The following is a 21,342-nucleotide window of genomic DNA, read 5'->3' as shown; positions in this document are numbered from 1 at the left end:
CTTCTACTAGTTTTCTTAAGAGTCAATATTAATAATACATAACTGAATAGTTAACTTTTCTTATTGGTTGAGTAAATTTTTTGTGTTGGCATAATATTAGTTGATTTCTTTTTGGTCTAGCAACACAAATTATCAAGTATGTTTGCATTAAAATCACAAGCTTATAAAGAAGTTCCAACTTTTGAAAATGTATTGGTTTATGACCACATGTTTTATTACTATTTTTCATATATATTGAACGAATTAGATATAAATATTGTTGAAAAATTTTTGGTTTATACACTTTTCAAAAACTATTATTTGTTCATGTTTAGTTTTAATGTTGTAGTTTGCAAATGTTAAACTAATTTTACAACTTAATGTTGTAGTTATAGTAATTATATTAAGAAAATTAAGGAGAAATAAGTGATTTTGAGTTAAACCCAAATAAGACTCACAATCGGAATATTATGTGAGTTAAGTATAAGTTTCACATTTATTAATCTAAAATTCATAACCCGAAACCGAAAATGTTACAGATTAAAAGAACTGAATTCGAGCTTATGAAAACCGGATCATTAGGTCCAATTGACAGGTCTATGCTCACACTCACAAAAGTAATATCCTTTCTGCATCTATAGGGACAGCAGACATGGATCCAACTTCCCACCCACTCGCACTTTCCGAAACATGTTGGATGTCCCTTAGCCGAAGCCTTTTGCGCATCAGGTTCCGATCGTTATTGCATCCTCCATACGATCATAGGTAGCCAGACTAAAAATGACTCCTAGAAAGTTCTGATTCAATTATACCACCAGCGTCAGAAGGCTGTACTAGTGCTGAAGGCATAGAATTTATCAGTCGACTGCCGCCAACATTTACCGTTTCCCTTGCAACTCTCCGTAGCGCTGTTCCACGTCGTGCCATGCCACATTTGGAATGCAATACTCGAAAGAAATCAAATTTAAATCCAACTGGGCTTGTTTATCCTTATTAACAAACAATTCTTAGGCATGATTGGATGTGTGTTTTGGGTGAGAATCCAAGCTAGCTAGGTTGGAAATGAGTCAAAGAATGATTTAGTTTCTTGGGTGGATCCACTGTGCAAGCGAAATTCTAGGTGCTGGCTTGAAAAAGAGAGCAAGAATGCTCGAGGTTCGTGCTTCATTGACAATATATAACTCTTTCCAAAGCAAAGAATGCCGTGTTACGCACCTAGTAGGCAAAAACAGGCATGTTCTCAAGTTTCATGTGTTTGACAATTATTCAGGAACATTGATCATTGATCATGATGGCATTGGCACACCAACGGGAATAAGGGAGGAGGAAACGAAAGGGTGTTGCGCGGCATGTGTGTTTTTCATGGACTTGGGAGACCCACCTAGGCCTCACTTGGGGTCATGGTACTTTTGTTACAAAAGTATTTTTGAAGGATAAAAGCAAACACTTATAGCGTATTTGATGAGCATCATTCTTTAAATTTCGGAATAGAGTTTTTAATCATTAAAGCACTTTTAACATAAGTTTAAAATTGGTGCTTTTAGAATAAATATCCTTTAGGATTTAAAAATTGCACATTTTCAAATAAAAAAGTACTTGTACAAATATGCATCCAAATAATATGATTAAGCGTTTAATAAGCACCCCGATAAAAAATTCTACTAATTGAAGTGCATTTTAAGACGCCACCACAACCTCAAATGGCAACTTAAAAACACTAGGCAAAACTAAAACCTCAAACTTGTATGTCTTTTTTTATTATTATTATTGATTTTTAACTTTTGTAAGTGAGAGGATTTTGAATTCAAAATTTCTTACTTATAATCCCTCCAACTTTTTACTATCCAATCCAACTCCCATAGTTATTAAATCCGACTCGGCCCGGCGATCGAACCGATCAATTCGATGAACCGGCCATAGGACAAGATTGAGTTGCTAATTAAACCAGCAAAGCAACAAATTCATTGACCAGTCAATGATCCTGCGGTTCGATCGATGAATCGAGAAAAAAAAAAAACCTATTGAACAGCCGATTGAACCACAAACTTAAAAATTTTACTATTTTTATAATTTAAAATATATTATTATATCATACAATAGAACTATTGTGCAACTCGTGATTGAACCCGCTCAAATAAATACTCACCTAAACTCATCGTAAATTCTCTTTTGCAAGTTGCAATTTCTGACAAGTAGTATAAACACTATTTATTTTAAAAATAAGAAGAACAATTGTGGGGAGCAGCTATTTCTATGTGCGACTGCGATAGGTGGTCATGTGGTCGCATTGGCCATCATGATGAAGTTGAGGGAGTCAAATAAAATCAGCCAACAATTTTATTGGCAGGCTGAGGTGATTTTTGAATGTCCACTCCTTGACGCGTTTCTTTGATTCCTTTTCACATACTACAAGAAGTCCCCCCCCGCCCCCCTTCCCTGTAATTAATTCTAAGTCTAATTTACGAGTTAAAGATTTAAAAGACTCTCTCCTTCCCTCCTCGGCCCCTATTAAATTTGACTCCATTCATTTGAGTCCTTACCAACCAAAAAAAAAAAAAAAAAAAGCCATCGTCCATGATTCCTATGCGGTGCCTTTTAATTAAATGCCAATTTCAGAATTTGAACAATGCTATTCTTGTACTCCCTCCGTCCCACTTTGATAGTCCTGTTTTCCTTTTTTGTCTGTCCCAAATTGCAGTCCACTTTCCAATTGAAGAATGTAGTTGTATTTTCATTTTCCTAAAATACCCTTATTCAATACAAGTTGTTGTTGCTATAAACCTACCCCATTTAATGAGAGTTGATTCTTTTTTTACCATCAATTCAAGTTCCCATAAAGTTGTACTCTATTTAATGTGAGGGTATTTTAGGAAAATAACAATCTAAATTTACTTTTCCAACAAAGTTAACTACTTTTTCTTAAACTGTGTGAAAAAAGAAACATGACTATCAAAGTGGGACGGAAGGAGTAATATTTAGTTTCCACATGTACGATAGAACTTTCCATCACGTGGTTGTGTAGTTCGTTGAAGATGGAAGTTTAACACCTTCAGGTGAACTCCTGAACTATTTAGATTCATTTTTTCAGTTGCTCCCTGAAATTTAATTCTCTTCTAATTTTGGCTGGTTGTCAAAAATTTCCGCAGCGTGGTAAGGATTCCCAATTGGTTGCTAAAGATTAAATGGTACTTGGGCTTCACTAGCAAGCATTTCAAGAGTTTATGGTTGACAAAATTGAACGTGCCTATGATGTTGTTCATACTTCATAGGCTTTAGCTTACATTGACCTTTTTTTTTTTTAAGTGATGTTTCAAATGTGGCAATTGTTTCATCAATCACTCCATGATTAGAAAAATATAATTTCAAGAAAGTTTTGTTTCTACTTATGGATATTTTCTAATTGATACTATGGTTAAAAAATCAATTTATGCAGAAGAAGTTAGGGTGCGTTTCATATAATTAAGATATGAAAACTGATGTTTGAATTCATTAAATCATTGAATTGTTAAATATTAAATTTAACACATTGGAGTGTATCTCATATTCAGTGTATATCATATTCAGTGATAAGTGAATAGTTTATCACTTAATTTTGAAAGCAAGTTTTACCTAAAAAATTCAGTGTCACTTAATTAATTCATATGTTCTATTTTTTATTATTAAACAGTTTGAATATGTTAAGATCTGAATCCATTAAATTTAATTACAAAATTGGATTATCAACCAGAGCCTTAGATTATGTAATTGGAATAGTCATGCTTTATTTTGCTTGCCAGTTATTATAATTCTTTTTATAATATTTTTTACATAATATAAAAGATTAACTTTTTATGCAGTGACAGTGTAATGATATTTTTACACTAGCAGTTATGGACATGCCACATGTATGATTTGAATTTTAAATTTAAATTCATATCATGTGCTATAATATATATCTATCAGTATAAAGAAAATTGTACACTGACAGTATATATAAAAGTTATCATAATATAAAAAGATAATTTCATAAACCTCTCTTGAGGATTCTGACAATTGCAGCCACCCCTCTTGAGTATTGAAAAATTACACTTACGTCTCTTAGTGTTATAAAAAGACTATAATAATTTTAACAACTCTACAAATCCTAAGTGAAAATGGGTGTAAAAAAAAAAAAAAAAGAAAAGAAAACCGCATTTTGCAAATATTTCTTTATCCAAAACCTCTAACCTCATCTCGTCTAATACATTATATTCAATTCTTAGGTCATTTAAATGAATTTCTTACTTAGTTTTATAAATAGCTGATTAGTAGGGATACATTCCTTAAAAACAGTTTCTTCACAACTTACTTAGCAAGAAAAGAAGAAAAAAGTAAGTCCAAACATTACAAAATGATGCCTTGAAATATGACCTAAATTTTTCTGCAAAGAACTATCTTAAAGTAATGTTGATATTTGATTTTTTTTGTCATTTAATTTGTTTTGTAAATCAAATAGGGGCAATGTAGAATATTCATTGGATTTTGCATACTTATATCATCATTTATTATCAAAACATACTTTCTAAAGAAGGTTTCTGTAATTTTTTAAATCTTAAAGGAGGTGACTGCAATCGTCATAAACCCCGAGGTTTCTAAAGTTATTCCTTCCTTTTATAAATTGTGCCAAGGCACAGGTAGGCCTATGCAACCCATTATCTTATATATTCCCTGATTCAAAGGCATTGACCAAGCTGACTGACTTTCGTGATTACTCTTTATTGCGATATACTTTTCCTGCTTGGAGGAAGAGAATCCACTGTTACATACCCGATTGTCTCCGTTTTTACCAAATTCATTATATTTCTCAACCTTGTCTCTCTTTCTTTAAATTAGATATGATGCAATACCATGAATTCCTTCTATTTTTCTCCTCCTTCTGATCCTCTTTGGTAGTTCTATATATCCTCAATTTGCTAAAAATTTTAAACACTCCATACTAGATAAGTATTAAATGTTTTCATATCGTTATAAATTATATCAACCTGTAGAAATGCACAACTTTTTATTTTTTGAATAACTTCATACTCTAAGAGTTCTCTCTAACCACTAAACCGACTTTATTGGTTGAAATACATAGCTTTCTAATTTACGAGTTTAAGAGTGAGGACCCTTTCCTTCCTTCTTCGCGGCCGTCAAATTTGATTCCACTCTTTTAAGTCTTTACCTGCCCAATAATGGAGAATAAAAAAAAAAATTATATTCAAGCCATCATGCATGATTCTGATGTGGTACCCTTTAATTAAATATTAATTTCAGAATTTGAGGAATGTTATTTGATGCAGCTACCAAAAACAAGATCCGAACTGAGCTAAAATGGCTGAACGAGCTGAAAGGGAGCGAGCTGGCGAGGTGAGCGCGCTAACCTGCAAATGGACAAACGGCGGGGCTATTCCCCGGAGTAACTCCGACGGTCAAGTCAGTAGAGTTTATGAGTAGGGTAACAGTAGAGAGTACTTTAGATGTCGTACCTTAAGTTGTCGCGTAGTGCCATATTTATAGGTTTAACGGATAGTAGTTTCCATATAGGAGTCGGAGTCCCTTAGGATTCGGAGTCTTTTTAGAGTTTCGTATGACAACCTCTAAAAGTCCGGAGGTGGCAGCCCACTAGGCCCACTTCATGGAGAGGCGGCGCCATGGCCAAGCTGACCTCCCTCTATTCCAAGCTGAGGTGTCCGAGCTGACACGCGTCACACGTGGATTGGCCCCACTACACTATTCTTGTTATAATATGGAGTATTTTGTTTCCACATTTATGATAGAACTTTCTTTTCCTTTGACATCGAAGAGAAAGTGCTTTCCGCATTAAGTAGGAGAAGGAAAAAAAAGAAAAGAAAAGAAAAAAAAAAAACGGGGAGCTTCCGCGTCCACAAATAAGTCATTGAATTTCTTTTCACGTTTCAGAACCACAGACCGATAAAAAGGCCCCCAAAAGAAGAAACCACAAAAAAAAAAAAAAAAGGACTTCGATTCTGCGGTGCTGATTTAACATGCACTTTCAAGAAATGTGATCCTGATTTTTTTTCTTTTGCTTTCTATTCGTAGTGGGGATCAATTTCTATCGGGGTTTTAAAATTCGTGGAACTTGGCCTTTTCTTCCAATAAAAAAGAATGTTGATCTTCCAACATTCCTGCTTATATATGATTCCACGCCTGTTTACGTATGCACAACGACGTCAGCGTGCTGAAGTCATATCCGTCGCCAGAGGAAGGAATACAAGGGAAAAACAAACAAAGTCCAAACGGGACTTCGATGTATACATTATTACGATTGGATGATGGATGATACATAAATAGATTTTAAATTTTAAATTTAAATTTTACATATATATTATACATTTAATTATATTAATATAAACACTGACAGTGACAATATACATATAATATTAATCATGATTTATACCAACCCAAACAAAATTGTCTACGACTTATTTTGCTGTCAGGTACATTTTTCCAGTACCTTTGGATCACCTAGTACAACAAACACATTTTTGAACGTACGTGCGTGGGAGTTGCGGATTTACTCTGGTCATGAGACCCTGGACAAGATGCATATTCTGCCTATATATATATATGTGTGTGTGTGTGTAGAGAGAGGGCAAGGAACTGGTGCTGCTGAAGATTGCCAGCATACATATGGGAGAAGTAATGGAAGTAGGTGGTCCGCAGAGGGCATCCTCATCAGCCCGAATAGTGCCAGTAGTCCAGGATGAAGCTCCTCAACAACAATTCCCAGTTCCATTCAGCTCCAGGTCCACCCCGCTCGGGCTCCTGCTGCTGCAACAACATTCAAGCAGGGAAACATCAGACGAAGATTTCTGCCTTCCAACCAATACTACTGCTGCTATTCTCACAATTGACATTCCAGACAAGTTCGGTAGCCACAAACAGCAGCAGCACGACCCTGATGATTGGCTGCCCATTACTCAATCCAGACGCGGAAACGCCTTCACGGCTGCTTTTCATTTACTGTGTTCTGGAATCGGTATTCAAGCCCTACTACTTCCCGTTGCATTTGTGCCGCTCGGATGGTACGTACGCAGCTTTTGATTTCATTTCTACCTCTCTCCAACCAATATAGTAAATACTGCTCTCTACCAGAAGCCATTGGATTCCTATTGTTTACACATTATTTACAAAAATTTTATACAATCCATCTCAAACAAACACGTTTCACAATCACCTTTTTATTTTGCATACTTCATATCTAAAAAAAGTACTGCTACAATTAAAATTTTTTTCTTTAAAATGCAATCCAAACGGATCAACAAACTCTCTCTCTCTTTTTTTTTTTTTTGTGTTGGGTTTGGAGTTTTTTTTTTTGGGGGGGGGGGGGGGGGTGGTGTGGGGGTCTTTTTTCAATATATTTTTTAGTTATGATATCTTAGATACATTTAACTATTAGTACTCTTCAAAATTTTCTCAAGGCTAATCAAAGCCATTCCATCGGACTACGAAGGAGTAATGTTTGACAAAACTAACACAGTCTTAATGGCCCCTTCCTAGATAACGATTACACGTTTTAGATTCATTCAGAAAAAGAATAAAATCCCTTGCGTGAGATGGTGAAGCTCACTGAAAGGGTGGACTGATGAGATTATCAACTGATGTTCATTTTGTCCTCGATTGGTTGCAGCGTTAATTATTAATTAATAGAGGTGCCAATCACAATCCAATTATATTGATTCGCTCAAATCCACGCATCAATAATCCGCTCAAACCGGTTCATTAATTTTGAATGGATCTGAATGAGTATCCAATTAAATCCATTAGTGATTAATGGGTTGATTCGACTCACTCATTATCATCGTTTAAAAATAATTATATATTAGAACTCAACTTTTGGTGAGTGTTAAGCAAATAAATTTGAATTTTTTTTACCAATCTAATAACAATAAAATAATGTTATTTCTTGTTAAACAACATACAAAAAATAAAAATTTAAATAGAACTTTAAGTGACTTATAAATGGGCAATTGAATATACTTATACTTATTTATTAAATGGGTATAAATGAATGGATACCTAGGACTGTCAATGGGGCTGGGCCAGCCCGAGCTCGGCTCGTTCGGCCCGACAGAAAGCCCGATGAGCCCGATCATTTAGTGAGCCGGTCTGAGCTTGAGCCTAAAAGTTAGGCCCGAATTAAATATGAGCCGAGCTTGGGCCTTATTAGGCTCAAACCCGATATAGGCCCGGCCCTTTAATTAGCTATATATATAATATTTATATTTTGATATTATGTATAATTATATATCCAAATATATTATTACTAAATACTAAATATACATATAAATTACAAAACACAAAAATATATCTAAAGATTCTTTCATGAGATTTCTTTAGAGCGAATATTAGTAATGCACAACTAAATCTCTAATTTTTCTTATTGATTGAGTAAATTTTTGTATTGGCATAATATTGGTTGATTTTTTTTTTGTCTACAAACACAAAAATCATCAAGCATATTTGGATTTAAATCACAAGATTATAAAAAAAGTTTCAACTTTTAAAGATGTATTGGCTTATGATTACATGTTTTATTACTATTTTTCATGCATTTTGAATGGATTAAATATAAATATTGTTGAAAAAATTTTTGGTTTACGTACTTTTTAAGAAATATTATTTGTTCATGTTTAATTTTAATATTATAGTCTTGTAAATGTTAAATTAGTTTTACAACTTAATAGTTATAGTAATTATATTAAGAAAATTAAGAAGTAATAAGTGAGCTTGGGCTAAGCCCGATTAAGGCTCACAACCCGAATGTTATGTGAGCTGAGTATGAGCTTCACATTTACGAATCCGAAACTCATAGCCCGAAGCCCGAAATTGTTTCAAATTAAATGAGTTGAGCTTGGGCTCATCAAAGCCCGGCTCACTTGGCCCGATTGACAGGCCTATGGATACCCATATATTTAATTATTAGATATAAATAAGTTGATTTAATTATAACCCGATCCATTTTGACACCTCATATCAGTAATTACAATTTTAGTACAGAAAACTAGTGTTGCATTTATGATTACGAATTTTGTTTGTGTCTGGATTGGGTGCAGGGTGTGGGGAACGCTGTGTTTGACACTAGTCTTCGCATGGCAGCTCTACACCACATGGCTTCTGGTCCATCTTCACGAACCAGGTCCGGCAGGAGCCGCCGGAACTCGCTGCAGCAGATACGTCGTCCTCTCAATTATAGCATTTGGTTAGTCTTCAAAGACCCAAAACATTGATTAATCCAATTAATTTCCCATTCCAGCCAAGCGAGCCATGCATGCCTGCTCCTTAAATATGTCCTCGAGTGCAGGGACCTGTGTAAAGGACATCCCGTAAATTAGATATAGTACGATAAGATCTTGAATTGAAGAAAGATGTTAGAAATGACCACACGCCATATAAACATCACAAAATTTACCCAATTGATTGATATTTCTATGCCTCGAACAATTGTAAAACAAGCAGAGGATAGTAGTCCCTAGGGGAGCATGGCACCAAATCAGAACGAAAACACTGACATAAACAAGAGTTCCTCATCTCTTGATCAGGTCCAAAACTGGGGAAGCTGCTTGCGATATTTCCAACCATGTATCTCTCGGGTGGTACTTGCGTGGTGATCATAATCACAGGGGGAGGGATCATGGAGCTTTTGTATAAACTCATATGCGGAGATGACCCGAAATGCAGCTCAGATACAGTATTAACTGGGGCAGCATGGTTCTTTTTTGTATTCGTATGCTTGGCCATTTTGGTGTCCCAATTCTTTCCCAGCTTGCACTCCTTAGCTCCGGTCTCGCTGATCGGATCAATGGCACTTGCGACATATTTTACCATGCTATGGACTCTTTCCATCAGAGAAGGTAGGCCCGGAGGTGTTTCATATGAACCATCTAAAGCAGCTGCATCAGAAAGGTCTCGAATTCGCGGTATCATCAATGCTCTTGGGATTATTGCTCTCACTTTCAAAGGTCACAATCTAATCCTTGAAATACAGGTAAAGACTGATGCATTAGGCTCCCCACTTTTACATGTTATGCGAGTGCAAGAATGTTGCATCCTATTTGATGAGAGCAAATCCTTTTTTGTGTCCAATTTCCCGTCCAATGTGAAATTACGTAGTTTCACTTATTATATCTGCTGATGTGGCAATTAAAAATAGGTGGCTGTTTGGCTGACTTATATTTTTTTTATTTTTTTATTTTTTGGATTTCCTTTGTTTACACAACTTTGTTACAATTCCCATCTTTTTTAAATATTCTTTTGTATTTGAAATTCTTGATACTTTGTTTTAAAAAAGATGAGAATTGTAATAAAGTTGTATAAACAAAGGAAATCCAAAAAAGAAGAAAGAAAAAGAAGTATAAGGCAGTCGAACCGCTACCTATTTTTAGTTGTCATATCAGCAGATATTATAAATGAAACTACATAGTTTCACATTGGACAGGAAATTGGGCACAAAATATTGGACAGATGATCTGCTCTCCTATTTGATTACATTTTAAGTTCATACTGCTCCTGCTGTATGTAATTCAACCAAAAGTCTGATGGACTTTAATTCACAAAGAGGCAGTTTCTGATGCTTATGACACAACGACAGGGAACCATACCCACGGATCCACAACATCCATCTCGTCATGGGATGTGGAGAGGAGTGACTGCATCGTATTTACTAATTGCAGTGTTACTTTTTCCCCTGGCAATAGGAGGATATTGGGCTTATGGGAATATGGTAACTTCTACTACTCAGTTGTATTATTTAAATTCTTCACTCCATTGATCTCCCATTTTAGATTCTTAGACCCAATTATTATTCGACGATACGAGGAAAAAAAAAGAAGAAAACTTTATTATATTCACGAGTACTAAACTTGGGTGACCTGGTCTAAACACAATGGCAGATGCCGGCAAAGGGGATCCTAAATGCACTCTCTTCATCACTGAAACACCAGAGGACGTCAAAATCTGTGATGGCCACGGTATACGTGATTATGCTAGTGCACTTATTCAGCGCATTCCAAATCTATGGAATGCCAGTTTTCGACAACTTGGAGCGCATATACGTTAGCAAGAAAAACCAGGCATGCCCCAGATGGGTTCGCTCAGCCATAAGAGTCTTCTTCGGAGGATTGACATATTTCATAGCCATGGCCTTTCCCTTCCTCGGAAGTCTGGGGCCTTTCATTGGTGCAATCACGCTCCCCTTGACTCTGGCTTATCCCTGTTTCATGTGGCTTGCCATTAAGAAACCCAAAGTCTTGAGTTCAATGTGGTGTCTAAATTTTGGCCTTGGTTCTTTAGGCCTTGTAATGAGTTTTTTGTTAGCAGCTGCTGCATTGTGGAGTTTAGTGGCCGACGGTTTGGATGCCAATTTCTTTAAGCCCCATTGACACCATCAATTACCTCTTCTCAATGGAGTTATTTAGCAACTAAACAACCGCTGAAAACATCCTAAGATCGAGTGCTGGTGTCAGTGCATGACTTTGTATGTGAATGATGCTTATATGTACTGGTATCGAGATACAAGTATACTTTTGTCATTGCTTCAAAAGGTTGCCGGCTATCAACTACGGGGTGTCGATAATATCTTTAACCTCGAAAACTTTGCCAAGGAATTGGCTCTACTAATTTACGGAAAGGCTCATCAGAAATCACAGCTTAAAGAAAGACGACTGCCACATCTAAGCCCCATTTTCCCAATTACCATTTTTTTTCCAGCAACGATAACAATTGCACAACCTAATCTATCCTAGTCTATAGAGGAGGGGAAGCTTAAAGAGGCTTGAGTTAGGAGCTAGCAGGTATACGAACCTGACTAAACCAAAGGGGTACTATAGCACCACCCTTGAATTCTTTTCGCTGCGGGTGGGATTTTCCCAATTACCATTCGTAATTCAAAATTTGGCATATAACACCTCGTACACGTTGCATCGTCTCCATCTTGCATGACTGGCACAGTTCTACTTGACATCATTTCCATTTGGCATAGGCATAGTTCTACTTCACATCATGCATTATGCCCGTTGGTGTAGGTTCAGCCAGGATATTTTTACAAGTATAAACAATAGTATCCCAAGTGAAAGGGCATCCATCCAACCTCTACCATTTCAAGAGTCCAGTGACAAAAACAGGATAAGAACGCGAATGTTGCATGATTTGGAACTCAGTGTCACCACCTGATTCTCAGCTTGATGTCACACCAAAATCTGCGCAAAATAATACTTTACCACTTTCCCTTGATTATTGAGCTGCTCCTAGTCCCAGGAGGGCATTAGTAAATGTCATTTCTATAAAGTAACCACTTGAAATGCTACTTCACATCGTCCAAGCATGGCCTCAGAACCCCAGCCAAAGCTCTCAAACACAAAGCTCCTCAATTTGTGCAAGCCATCGGCTGTCTGTCCCAACTGACCATTCTTGGTTTGCTAAACTCCCCACGGACAATGGGCCTTTCTTCAATACTCTGTCCCTATTCTTGCACAGTCGTCCAAGGTTATCAGTACTCACCATTAACATTATCCAAGGAAACTCGTTTCATACAAAACTAGTAGCCTTCTTTCCGGAACAGAAGCCCACTGAAAACAAATTTACCTATGTTTTAATGCAAAACACACAAATAGATGTCATGGAGTAACACATTAATTATGTTTTAAACCTTGTTTTTTCTATTCTGCTGCCTCCGAGAACAGCTTTAACAACTTAAAATTGCTGTGTTGTGTTGCCTTTACCTCTACTATATAGTGCCAATCTTTACCATGGCATAACCAAATTCCTAAAACAGTTCCAAATTCTTCGTCTTGATTATGGAGGAACAACAGGGCCCCCAACACCGTGGCTACAGCAATACCACAATGCCTCTCTCAGAAACAGACGACTGCAAATTAACTGATTTCATGGGAAAGAAGGGAGAGAAAGCCCATGAGGAGGTACCTGTGGTCCATCTTGAGATGGTAGACAAGCGCAAGGAAACAGACCTCAATGAAGCTAAATATGCGTTCATTTTCTTTCCTGAAATCTCAAGTAACATGTTACCAGTGGTTGAGATAAGCAATTCAACTACTGATGAATATTTGACTGTGTCTGGTATTACACCAATGTGAATAGAGTCATTAATCAAGTTTTTAACAGTCCGTTGTGTCAATCCTAGTCTTCTGTTTGCTTGTATATCACTAAAAATCTGGTGTTCATTCTCAGTCTTCTGATGAGGAAGTGGAAGAAGATGGTGAAACGAAAAAGAGGAAGAAGAAGGGCCTAAAAGACAAGATCAAAGAAAAAATATCACGCACGACGGAAGAGGATTGCACCAATCCGAAGGATACATTTATTGCCATGGAGGAAGGCTATACAGAGGAAGAAAATGGAGAAACAACCAACTCAGAAGAGAACAAAAGGATTTCTGGAGAAGATCAAAGAAAAGCTTTCCCCCCAGCACAAGAAGACTGAAGAGGTAACTGCAACTCCTGCTAACCAAGAACATACTCCAGGCGGTGAGATGAAAGAAAAGAAAGGTATTTTGGAAAAAATAAAGGCAAGGCTGCCTGGACACCACAAGACGGATGTTGAGCCGAAAGAGAAAGAGAACTAAGGAGGGTCCGGCAACGAACTCTGCCATAATCTATGATTCCCATTCTGTGCCAGGAAAATGACAATATCTGAAATATGACAGATTAGCAATAAGACACAGTTCAGACCAGCATCAGTCGATTCAAGTTTCCACCACATCTTGGTAAATCTCATAAAGAAGTATTATTTGAGAACGAAAATATTTAATCACAAGAATGCTTTAGTAAATCCTAAAATAGCTGACCTCAAGCAGGAGACGTCGCTAAGTATAGTAGCAACTTGCAGTAACAATGGCAGCACCAAAAGAATTGATTTAAACTTAATGTCAAAACATGTACTACAAGACTGAAGTAAGGTCACCAATTCCTCTGATATAAAGGTATCCTTCGTCAGTAGAGTCGATGCATATACATTCCAGCGAAAACTGAGAAAAGCAGATCTATGCTCTACTAATTTGTCAATCAATCCCCAAAAGAAATAATTGAAAAACATAAGCCCAATCACCTATTTGTAAACACACTTATCGGAATTTGTAAGATTAACAGGCTTTCCAAGATGATTGCCTCTCAGAGTTACAGCACATACGATGCTTCTGTAAAACTTTGGCTTCACCAGCCTTCCCAAAACATAAGCCCTTGACCTCATTTTGAAAGTCAGGTTAAGGGGCACTGATGCACTCTCAAGGTGACCCTTGGCTCCGCTCAAAACTGGCACTCCACCATAAAGAGGAACTTGGTAACCTTGAACGACAACCATTACTATTTGTTGGCTCTTTCTTGACTGATAAAACTTCTTCATCTGCTCAATCATTAATAGCCAACCAAAAAAAAAAGCCCAATGTTAAAAGTAGTAAAAGCTTTCTTTTGGTATGGAAAAACTGGTAGTAAATGGAAAGATGAAGTCAACGGGAATGGCAGTAGCAGAGGTGAAGCAAAGAGCAAGAGGAAGTAGAAGCAACAAGACAAATTAACAGAGAATAACAAAAGAAATCATCAGATAGAACTCTTGCATTTGCATCCTCTTTCTCTTTTACAGTTTACAAGAATTACCATGATGAAATTCTTTAAGAACCTGCTCCTTGGAGGTTTGATGTTGTATTAGTTGGTTGCACCTGTTTTGGGTGCTTTTTCAAGCAGTATAGTCAGCAAGGAGCAAACCAAAAGCATTTGATCGGAACAGGCGCATTTGACAATAGAAATTTAGAGGAAGAAACTTCATTTTGGCAGAAAAGCAAACGCCATGACTAAAATTTATCTTTCTCAATAGAAGATTATAAAACTTGTACATCTGATACACGAGAACCATGGAATGTAGGGCATCAGAAATTAGTGGGTATGGAGTATTACTGTGTAGGCAACGATCAAAACAGACCGGGAGAATTTCCTATACATTTACTGGCATAACATGGACTATTCCCTTACAATGGGAAATACAGAAGCTTGTTTTCTTCCCTTAGCACCCTGAAGAGCAAGTAATGAAACTTATTCAAGGCAAGAGGAGCGTATGCAGTGAACATGAACATATTTACCTATAGTCGAAAGTTGAAATGAAGGTTCCAAGTTTCGTTGAACTAGAATCAACTTCTCTTCGAGCGTAACTATGATTATCTTAACTTCTGAAAAAAGAAGATACATTGGTGTTCAAAGTTTACCTCCATTCTCTGCCTAAGGCCATATAACAGATCATCCAAAGAAGCAAGTAGATATAGTTTGTTCTATTTGCATTTGAACATCATACTCTTCCTGATCACACAAATAGTTATCTAATTATCTACTTTTCAGCATGTAATGCTATTACTACACTGGTCACCTTCTTGTATCTCAGAGTTTAGGCTTCCTCCTTTTTCTCTATCCCCAACACAAACACACCCAAAAAAAAAAAACTTCAAAAACCACCAACAAATGAGTCAAAGTACCTAAAGATGGGGAAAAAACTTCGTTAAAAAATTGGGGTTGCGTCTTCGGTAAACATGGTGGTCTCATGCAATCAAGCAAATAAGGTGGATGGAACCTAAGGCAGTTTCATTTTTAAAGGGAAATTTATTTAAGTCAGATTCGACTCCGATTTTTTTAACGAGGGTAATGTTAGAAAGAGAAAAAAAATCACTAAATCCAACTTTATCTTTTAATATGGTATAATTTAAAAAAAAAAATTCTTTTGGAGAAAATTGTATGGTGGTAGGATGTGTAACAACCTGTATCCAACAGATTCAAATCAAATGGAGCAAATAACAAGCAACTCGACAGCCAATGGAAGCATCCCCCATCCAAAACAAAGGAACAACAAATATGCCACAATACAATTCGAGTAGTACTTATTTCCTAAAGCTGGAATATTTGATGTTGATGCTCTCCTCATATTGTATAATACAGGGTTCAAAATTCATTGGTTCATTAAATGAATTTTAAAAAGTTATCAGAATTTGCAAACTTTTAATTTGTAAAGTAAAGATATTCGAGTAGGAATTAGAGTCCGGCTAATGCAACAAGCCAAACTTCAAGCTCGAGCTCGAAATAAAAAATGCGTATCTTTGAATTGAAACCGAGCTTGAACCAGATTTTAATCCACAACCAAAACAAATGAGAATCGTAACAGTTTGATGAAGCCAATTGGGGTCCAGCTAGTTCCTATGAAGTATGAACTCCAGGACCCAAAATCTTGTCCGGAGCTCGCTGGCTCTGTCATGTGCAGCCTTTTTCTCTGCCCACAACAAAAATCACGGTAACCAAGACGACGATATGATGACAGCCATCGTTTCTAGTCCATCAGAGTTCAAACAAAAACCAGCCAGGACCCCACCTAATGCATTACATTACAGTTACACGAAGGGATAATTGAGGTTTCTAACTATTGCAGGAAGCTCCTTTCTAGTATAAAAAATTACACCTACCTTCCTTATGATTAGCATTTCAATTACAATATAGACCCGATATGCTAACTTTCTCCTCAAAAATCCTAAAATATCCCTTTGTTACTTAGAAGGGGAAAAAACAAATTAATAAATTTCTTTCACATTGCAACTATTATAAACGACATAACCACCACTTTAACGAACTTAATAAACCATTTTACCTTAATTCCCATATTCTTACAATTTTGACATCCTACTATTGCCGCTCCAAAGCTTCCCATGCAAATCAACTGTGATAATTAAAGTCTGCATTCAACGTAGTATTTAGCCTCTTTTTTTTTTTTTTTGCCTAAATTCAATGTTTAAATTGATCAATGTCACTATTCAACCTTGTTGTTACTAAAATAATGTAACCTACCAAAAATATCAACACGGAGCAACCAAAAGCAATACTAGAGACCACATCCCATGTCTCTAGGCAAATCTGATTATAGTTTTTATATCTCAAAATTCTTTTTTACACAATTGATATAATATCGTAACATTCTTTAATTCACAAACCCTTTTTAGCTATCATTTTTATTTTCTTATATGTGCTCTGTATCACCGCCGTCTTTTTCACTTTCATTTAGTTTGACAACAAATATGATCCGGCAACTTATCATTTTGTAATTTCAATTCAATAATACTTATGAAAAAAAAGAAAACAAAAAAGGGAAAGTGTGTCTATTTGCGAAAAAAAAAAGATGTAGAAGAAAGAAGGTAAGAGAAAGAGTCGGAGGGATAGAACAAAAGTTTAGTTTGTGTTGCAGCAGTTATCTTAGAATAAAAGACTAGTTGTAATTATAGAATTTTTTTTATTTGTAAGAATTATTTATAAGTGAAGGATATTATAATCATTTTACTACATGAAGGGAGGTTAGTGTAATTATTCATTCAAACCTGAAGTGAGGTGAGTGAAATTGTCTCCTGAGGTTTCTGAAATTATCCCTTACAAGAAAGGAAGTCTTGTGGACTACTCCCCTCCTTAATCCTTGGTTCAAAACAAAATATATTTCATTTCACTCTCAATTCCCATACAAGCTCAAGCTCAGTTGGGCTCCTTCCTTCCCCTCCAACCAAAAAATAGATGTGGGAGAAACAGTAGTGTAATGTGTGTGTGTGTGTACATTGATGACCCACCAACCCTAAGCCTAACTAAGAAGTAGTAGTTGGCACTAATTAATTCCACCCAACAAATTATAAAAAAAAAAAAACTGAGAAAGCTAGCCCAATTACTCTTGAAGAAAAGAAAATCACAGGCAGTTGATGTAGAAAGAGAGAAAATCAATGGGAGAAGGGGGAGAAGGGGGATGGGGCTTTACCACTTACCAGACCAGAAGCAACCTTGAGGTCGTAATAGTAAAGTTGAAGAGGTGTGGCAGTGACGTGTACGCCGAAGAAAGTCGCTGGATTTCTGAAGAATATTTTCACTGTTGAATTCAAAGTCAACATATCCGTTGGTACCCCGGTCCTATCCATCCCTGCTTGTACGTTGAAATTCTCAAACACAATGCTCTGCACGGCAATTACAAACCACCACCGTAAAAATTCTCTAACCATCAATACTAATTAGGGATAATCACAAACCCAATATCCCTTTTTTTTTTCTTTTTGATAAAGAAATAGCAAGGCCATAAATTAGGAAAAACAAAAAAAAAATGAAATTCACAGTCCGGAACTCTTTAGCATTTATTTCTATAGTGAATCCAGACAACGAAAATTTGACACTCATACCCTTTTTTTTTTTATTTTTTTATAAAGAACTCATTATACTTTCACCACCCCACATTTTGGGTTTTTTTTTTTCCCTAAACATAAAGACGGACAAATTTGGCCCAAGATTACGGTCAAAATTAAGACAGGAAAAAAGAAAAAGAAAAGCACTGAAGCATGCAACTTTGTTGAGAGCCATACAGCTTTGTTGACTTGAGAGGGGGAAGGGGGAAGGTAACAAGAGCAATGCATAAATATGAAGGGGGGAGGGGTGATGTGATCCACCACCTTGACGAAGGTTTTGGGGTGGTAAGAAGCACTCGCAGCCGAAAGAATCAATGAGAAGATGGTGAACAAAACCAGGAAGCAAAGGAGAAAGCAGAGAACGTAGAATTTGAGGTGGGCCTTGCTACCGTCCCACTCATCGTCATCAGGGTGGTGTTGGTCGCCATCGTCCTCCTTCTCGGCTTGGCGGTGGTCGTCGTCGAGGCGGCAGCTGGTCTGAATCCTCCTCCAGCCCAAAGCAGGAAATTTGGCAGAGAATCTGGAAGTAGAGGACTCGCGGGAGTGGTGGATGGGAGAGCAGTGATAATGGGGGTAATGGTAGTTGTAGTGGCAGTGGGGGTGAGCCGGGGAAGCAAAGGGGCTGGAGCCGTAAGACATTTTGTCGACGTCATTGTGGTGGTGGGAATGAGATGGGCTCTGCACGTAGTAAAGCGGCCTCCTCGGCGACCGGGGAGGCGTTGAGGCCTGATCTATACTCGTCACCTCCGAGTCCGATTTCACATGCATTGCCGCCCCCGTTTTTGACATTTTATCAGTTGTCGCTCTCTGTTTTTTCTTCAGTACTAGGTGGAGTATATATGCAGATGCTTAGGCCCTTATTCGGCTCACTAGTAAACCATGACGACGAGGAGGAGGAGGAGGAGGAGTAGCGTGCATACATATGCGGAAGCAGAGGTGGTGGTTTCTGACATCTCTGGTCAATGGTCAGGGCTTATAAGGCTGTAATGAGATGATTGAGTAGGGAGAGAAATTTCCCCTTCCTCCATTATCATTTTTTCCTTTGGCCGGAAAAGGGTTGTCTCAAAAACAGGATGCGGTAATGAAATGCTGTTGTCGGGATTCGTGATGCTGTTGCAACTTGGTGCTTTGGAGGTTTGTGTGTTTTTCTCTTTTTTTTTTTTGGGCGATTTTCGAGGTTTACCTCTGCTAAGTTGCGCCGGGGGCGTCAAGTTCATGCTGTCTATATAGTCTACACTCTACTCTCTGTTCTTGATTCTTACCTCTCTTCCTTTTTTTTTTTTTTTTTTTTTTAAACAATCGTCACTTGTATATTTGACTGGACTGCTACTCTTATCTCTACTCTCTGACCTATTCTAAAAACCTGTTGGGATCAACGAAAATTAAACCACTGCCTTACCTCTTGTGTTAGTAAGTACTTTCCAAGTTATCCATTTCATTTCACTGCTTGGTATGGGTAATTTAAGCGGAGAAGCCCTTTCCTTTTGTAATGTTCATTCCAATAATTTTTTGGAATCCTATTCTCAAAAAAAATTTTGGAAAAATTTTAAAAATGATTGTAAATTATTTGAGATATTTTTATTGTAGCACTTTTTGTGATGTGATATATGTAAGATAAAAAAATATATTAAAAATTATAATTATAATATAAGTAAATATATTTGAACAAATAATCTCCCGTCCAAACACAACTGTGTTTTGTTAGCCAAATCTGACCTATTCACAAAGAGAGACAACCCCTTGATTCTGTATTACCAAATCTAGGCAGATAAAAACAAACGGAAAGGACCCGGCCAATAGGACAAAATAAAAAATAAAACCAAGAAAGGCATTCCGGATTTGGTGTTGAATGTCTGGACTCCTGCCCACTTACTTTTAATATAAGCAGTTATAAAATTCTACAATTCATTTATACAGAAATTTACCCTGTTTATATATATATATATATAGTTTTAGAACGATTACACTGACAATCATAATTGTGACTCGGCTAATTTCTTTACTTATTGCTGAAAAAAAAAATATTGCAAGAATATTGACCTGACAGGGGAAGCGATATAAAACTATGGCTGTCGGACTTAATCAGGCCAGCAAACAAGGGAAAAATAAATTTTTTTTTTTTTAAATTGTTGGGCTGCCGGGCACAACTAGAAACCTTTCTAACATTCTACTGCCCCAGACGTACAATTAGCTTGCTTTCTAATGTCAAATGGTCAAACCTAGAAATTTTTGTGGGATAATTTCAAAAACCTCTTTCGAAAGAGGTTTTTCATTGTTTCATTTAGCATCCTCAAACTTAAAAAAATCTCGCTTGGTTCCCCTGTTTTATACATTTTGTAATATTTAAAATTTATTTCGAAATATAATATTAAAAATCTCATTTTGGGAGAGAGAATACAATTTCATTTCAAATTTGCCCTTTTCTTGTGATTTCTTAATTGTCATAATACACCAAATTTATTGCTTAAATTTTCTAAATTGATCGATACAGTTCTTTAATGAAAATTTAATGTTTGATAATAGGATTAAAAAAAAAACTCTTTAACAAATTTCGTGTCATTGGTTCGGACCAAAAAGTTAAATTACTTAAAATTATGAATGATTACAGTACTCTTAAAAATAACTTGCAATAATTTATAATCATGAGTATACCTTTTTGGACTGACTTAAAAAAGATAAAAGCAAGTTTATATATAAATTTTAACATGTTGTATCTTTTTAGTTGCCAAGCCATCAATTTAGACAAAAAAATTTTAAATATATGTAAATGATTTATAAATTAACTCAAAACACTTTACTATAAAGAAAAATATTATCTTTGTAAATTGCGAAAACTTCAATAAGGTTTTAAATATATACTCTTGGCATTTAAAAACGTCAATGATTATAAATTGCGAAAACTTTATTTTGTCACATCAGAATAAAAAAACTATATTTTGTCAGCAAAATATATTATTTTGACTATATTATTTTGATTTCTTCAATGGTCCTTATTTAGATTTCTGACTAGTTTTTTAAGTCGGAATCCACCACATGTCAAGTACGTAATCAATTTTGAAAAATAAAATTGTCAAATCACAATTCACATAATCTAATTTATAGTCCCTCACATTTTATAAAATGAATTTATTCATCCCTCACATTCACAAAATAAATTC

The 21,342-nt window shown here is 36.2% G+C and overlaps 2 protein-coding genes across 3 annotated transcripts; one reads left to right on the top strand and one right to left on the bottom strand.

Annotated features, from left to right (window-relative positions):
- Nucleotides 1–6,532: 6,532 nt before the first annotated feature.
- On the top strand, nt 6,533–11,550 carry LOC113708486 (lysine histidine transporter-like 8). The gene is made up of 5 exons (XM_027230939.2): nt 6,533–7,025; nt 9,057–9,202; nt 9,543–9,988; nt 10,592–10,723; nt 10,893–11,550. The coding sequence occupies exons 1-5, from the start codon at nt 6,631–6,633 to the stop codon at nt 11,379–11,381; spliced, it is 1,608 nt and encodes a 535-aa protein (XP_027086740.2). The 5' UTR covers nt 6,533–6,630; the 3' UTR covers nt 11,382–11,550.
- Nucleotides 11,551–13,833: 2,283 nt separating this feature from the next.
- Nucleotides 13,834–19,349, bottom strand: LOC140014066 (uncharacterized). 2 transcript variants are annotated; one of them, XM_072064400.1, is made up of 3 exons: nt 18,449–19,349; nt 17,770–17,962; nt 13,834–14,352 (listed from the first exon to the last, which is right to left on the bottom strand). In XM_072064400.1, exons 1-3 carry the CDS (start codon nt 18,971–18,973, stop codon nt 14,234–14,236), a joined length of 837 nt encoding a protein of 278 aa, XP_071920501.1. In that variant the 5' UTR covers nt 18,974–19,349; the 3' UTR covers nt 13,834–14,233. The 2 variants fall into 2 exon arrangements, with proteins under 2 accessions (XP_071920501.1, XP_071920500.1); XM_072064399.1 differs by having other exon boundaries at nt 17,777–17,962; nt 18,449–19,343.
- Between the last annotated feature and the right edge of the window lie 1,993 nt (nt 19,350–21,342).

This window comes from Coffea arabica, chromosome 9c (assembly GCF_036785885.1).
Source record: "Coffea arabica cultivar ET-39 chromosome 9c, Coffea Arabica ET-39 HiFi, whole genome shotgun sequence".
Taxonomy (NCBI): Eukaryota; Viridiplantae; Streptophyta; class Magnoliopsida; order Gentianales; family Rubiaceae; genus Coffea; species Coffea arabica.
This window is presented reverse-complemented; position numbering and strand designations above follow the sequence as displayed.

Bases quoted from the DNA above. Each gene is read 5' to 3' on its own strand.
- LOC113708486 (XM_027230939.2), top strand. From the start codon at position 6,631: ATGGGAGAAGTAATGGAAGTAGGTGGTCCGCAGAGGGCATCCTCATCA. The intron at 9,203-9,542 runs GTTAGTCTTCAA...TCTCTTGATCAG, and splicing joins CCTCTCAATTATAGCATTTG to GTCCAAAACTGGGGAAGCTG. The intron at 10,724-10,892 runs GTAACTTCTACT...ACACAATGGCAG, and splicing joins ATTGGGCTTATGGGAATATG to ATGCCGGCAAAGGGGATCCT.
- LOC140014066 (XM_072064399.1), bottom strand. From the start codon at position 18,973: ATGTCAAAAACGGGGGCGGCAATGCATGTGAAATCGGACTCGGAGGTG. The intron at 17,963-18,448 runs GTGGTGGATCAC...ATTGCCGTGCAG, and splicing joins ACCCCAAAACCTTCGTCAAG to AGCATTGTGTTTGAGAATTT. The intron at 14,353-17,776 runs GTAAGTGGTAAA...ATGATTGAGCAG, and splicing joins TCAAGGTTGCTTCTGGTCTG to ATGAAGAAGTTTTATCAGTC.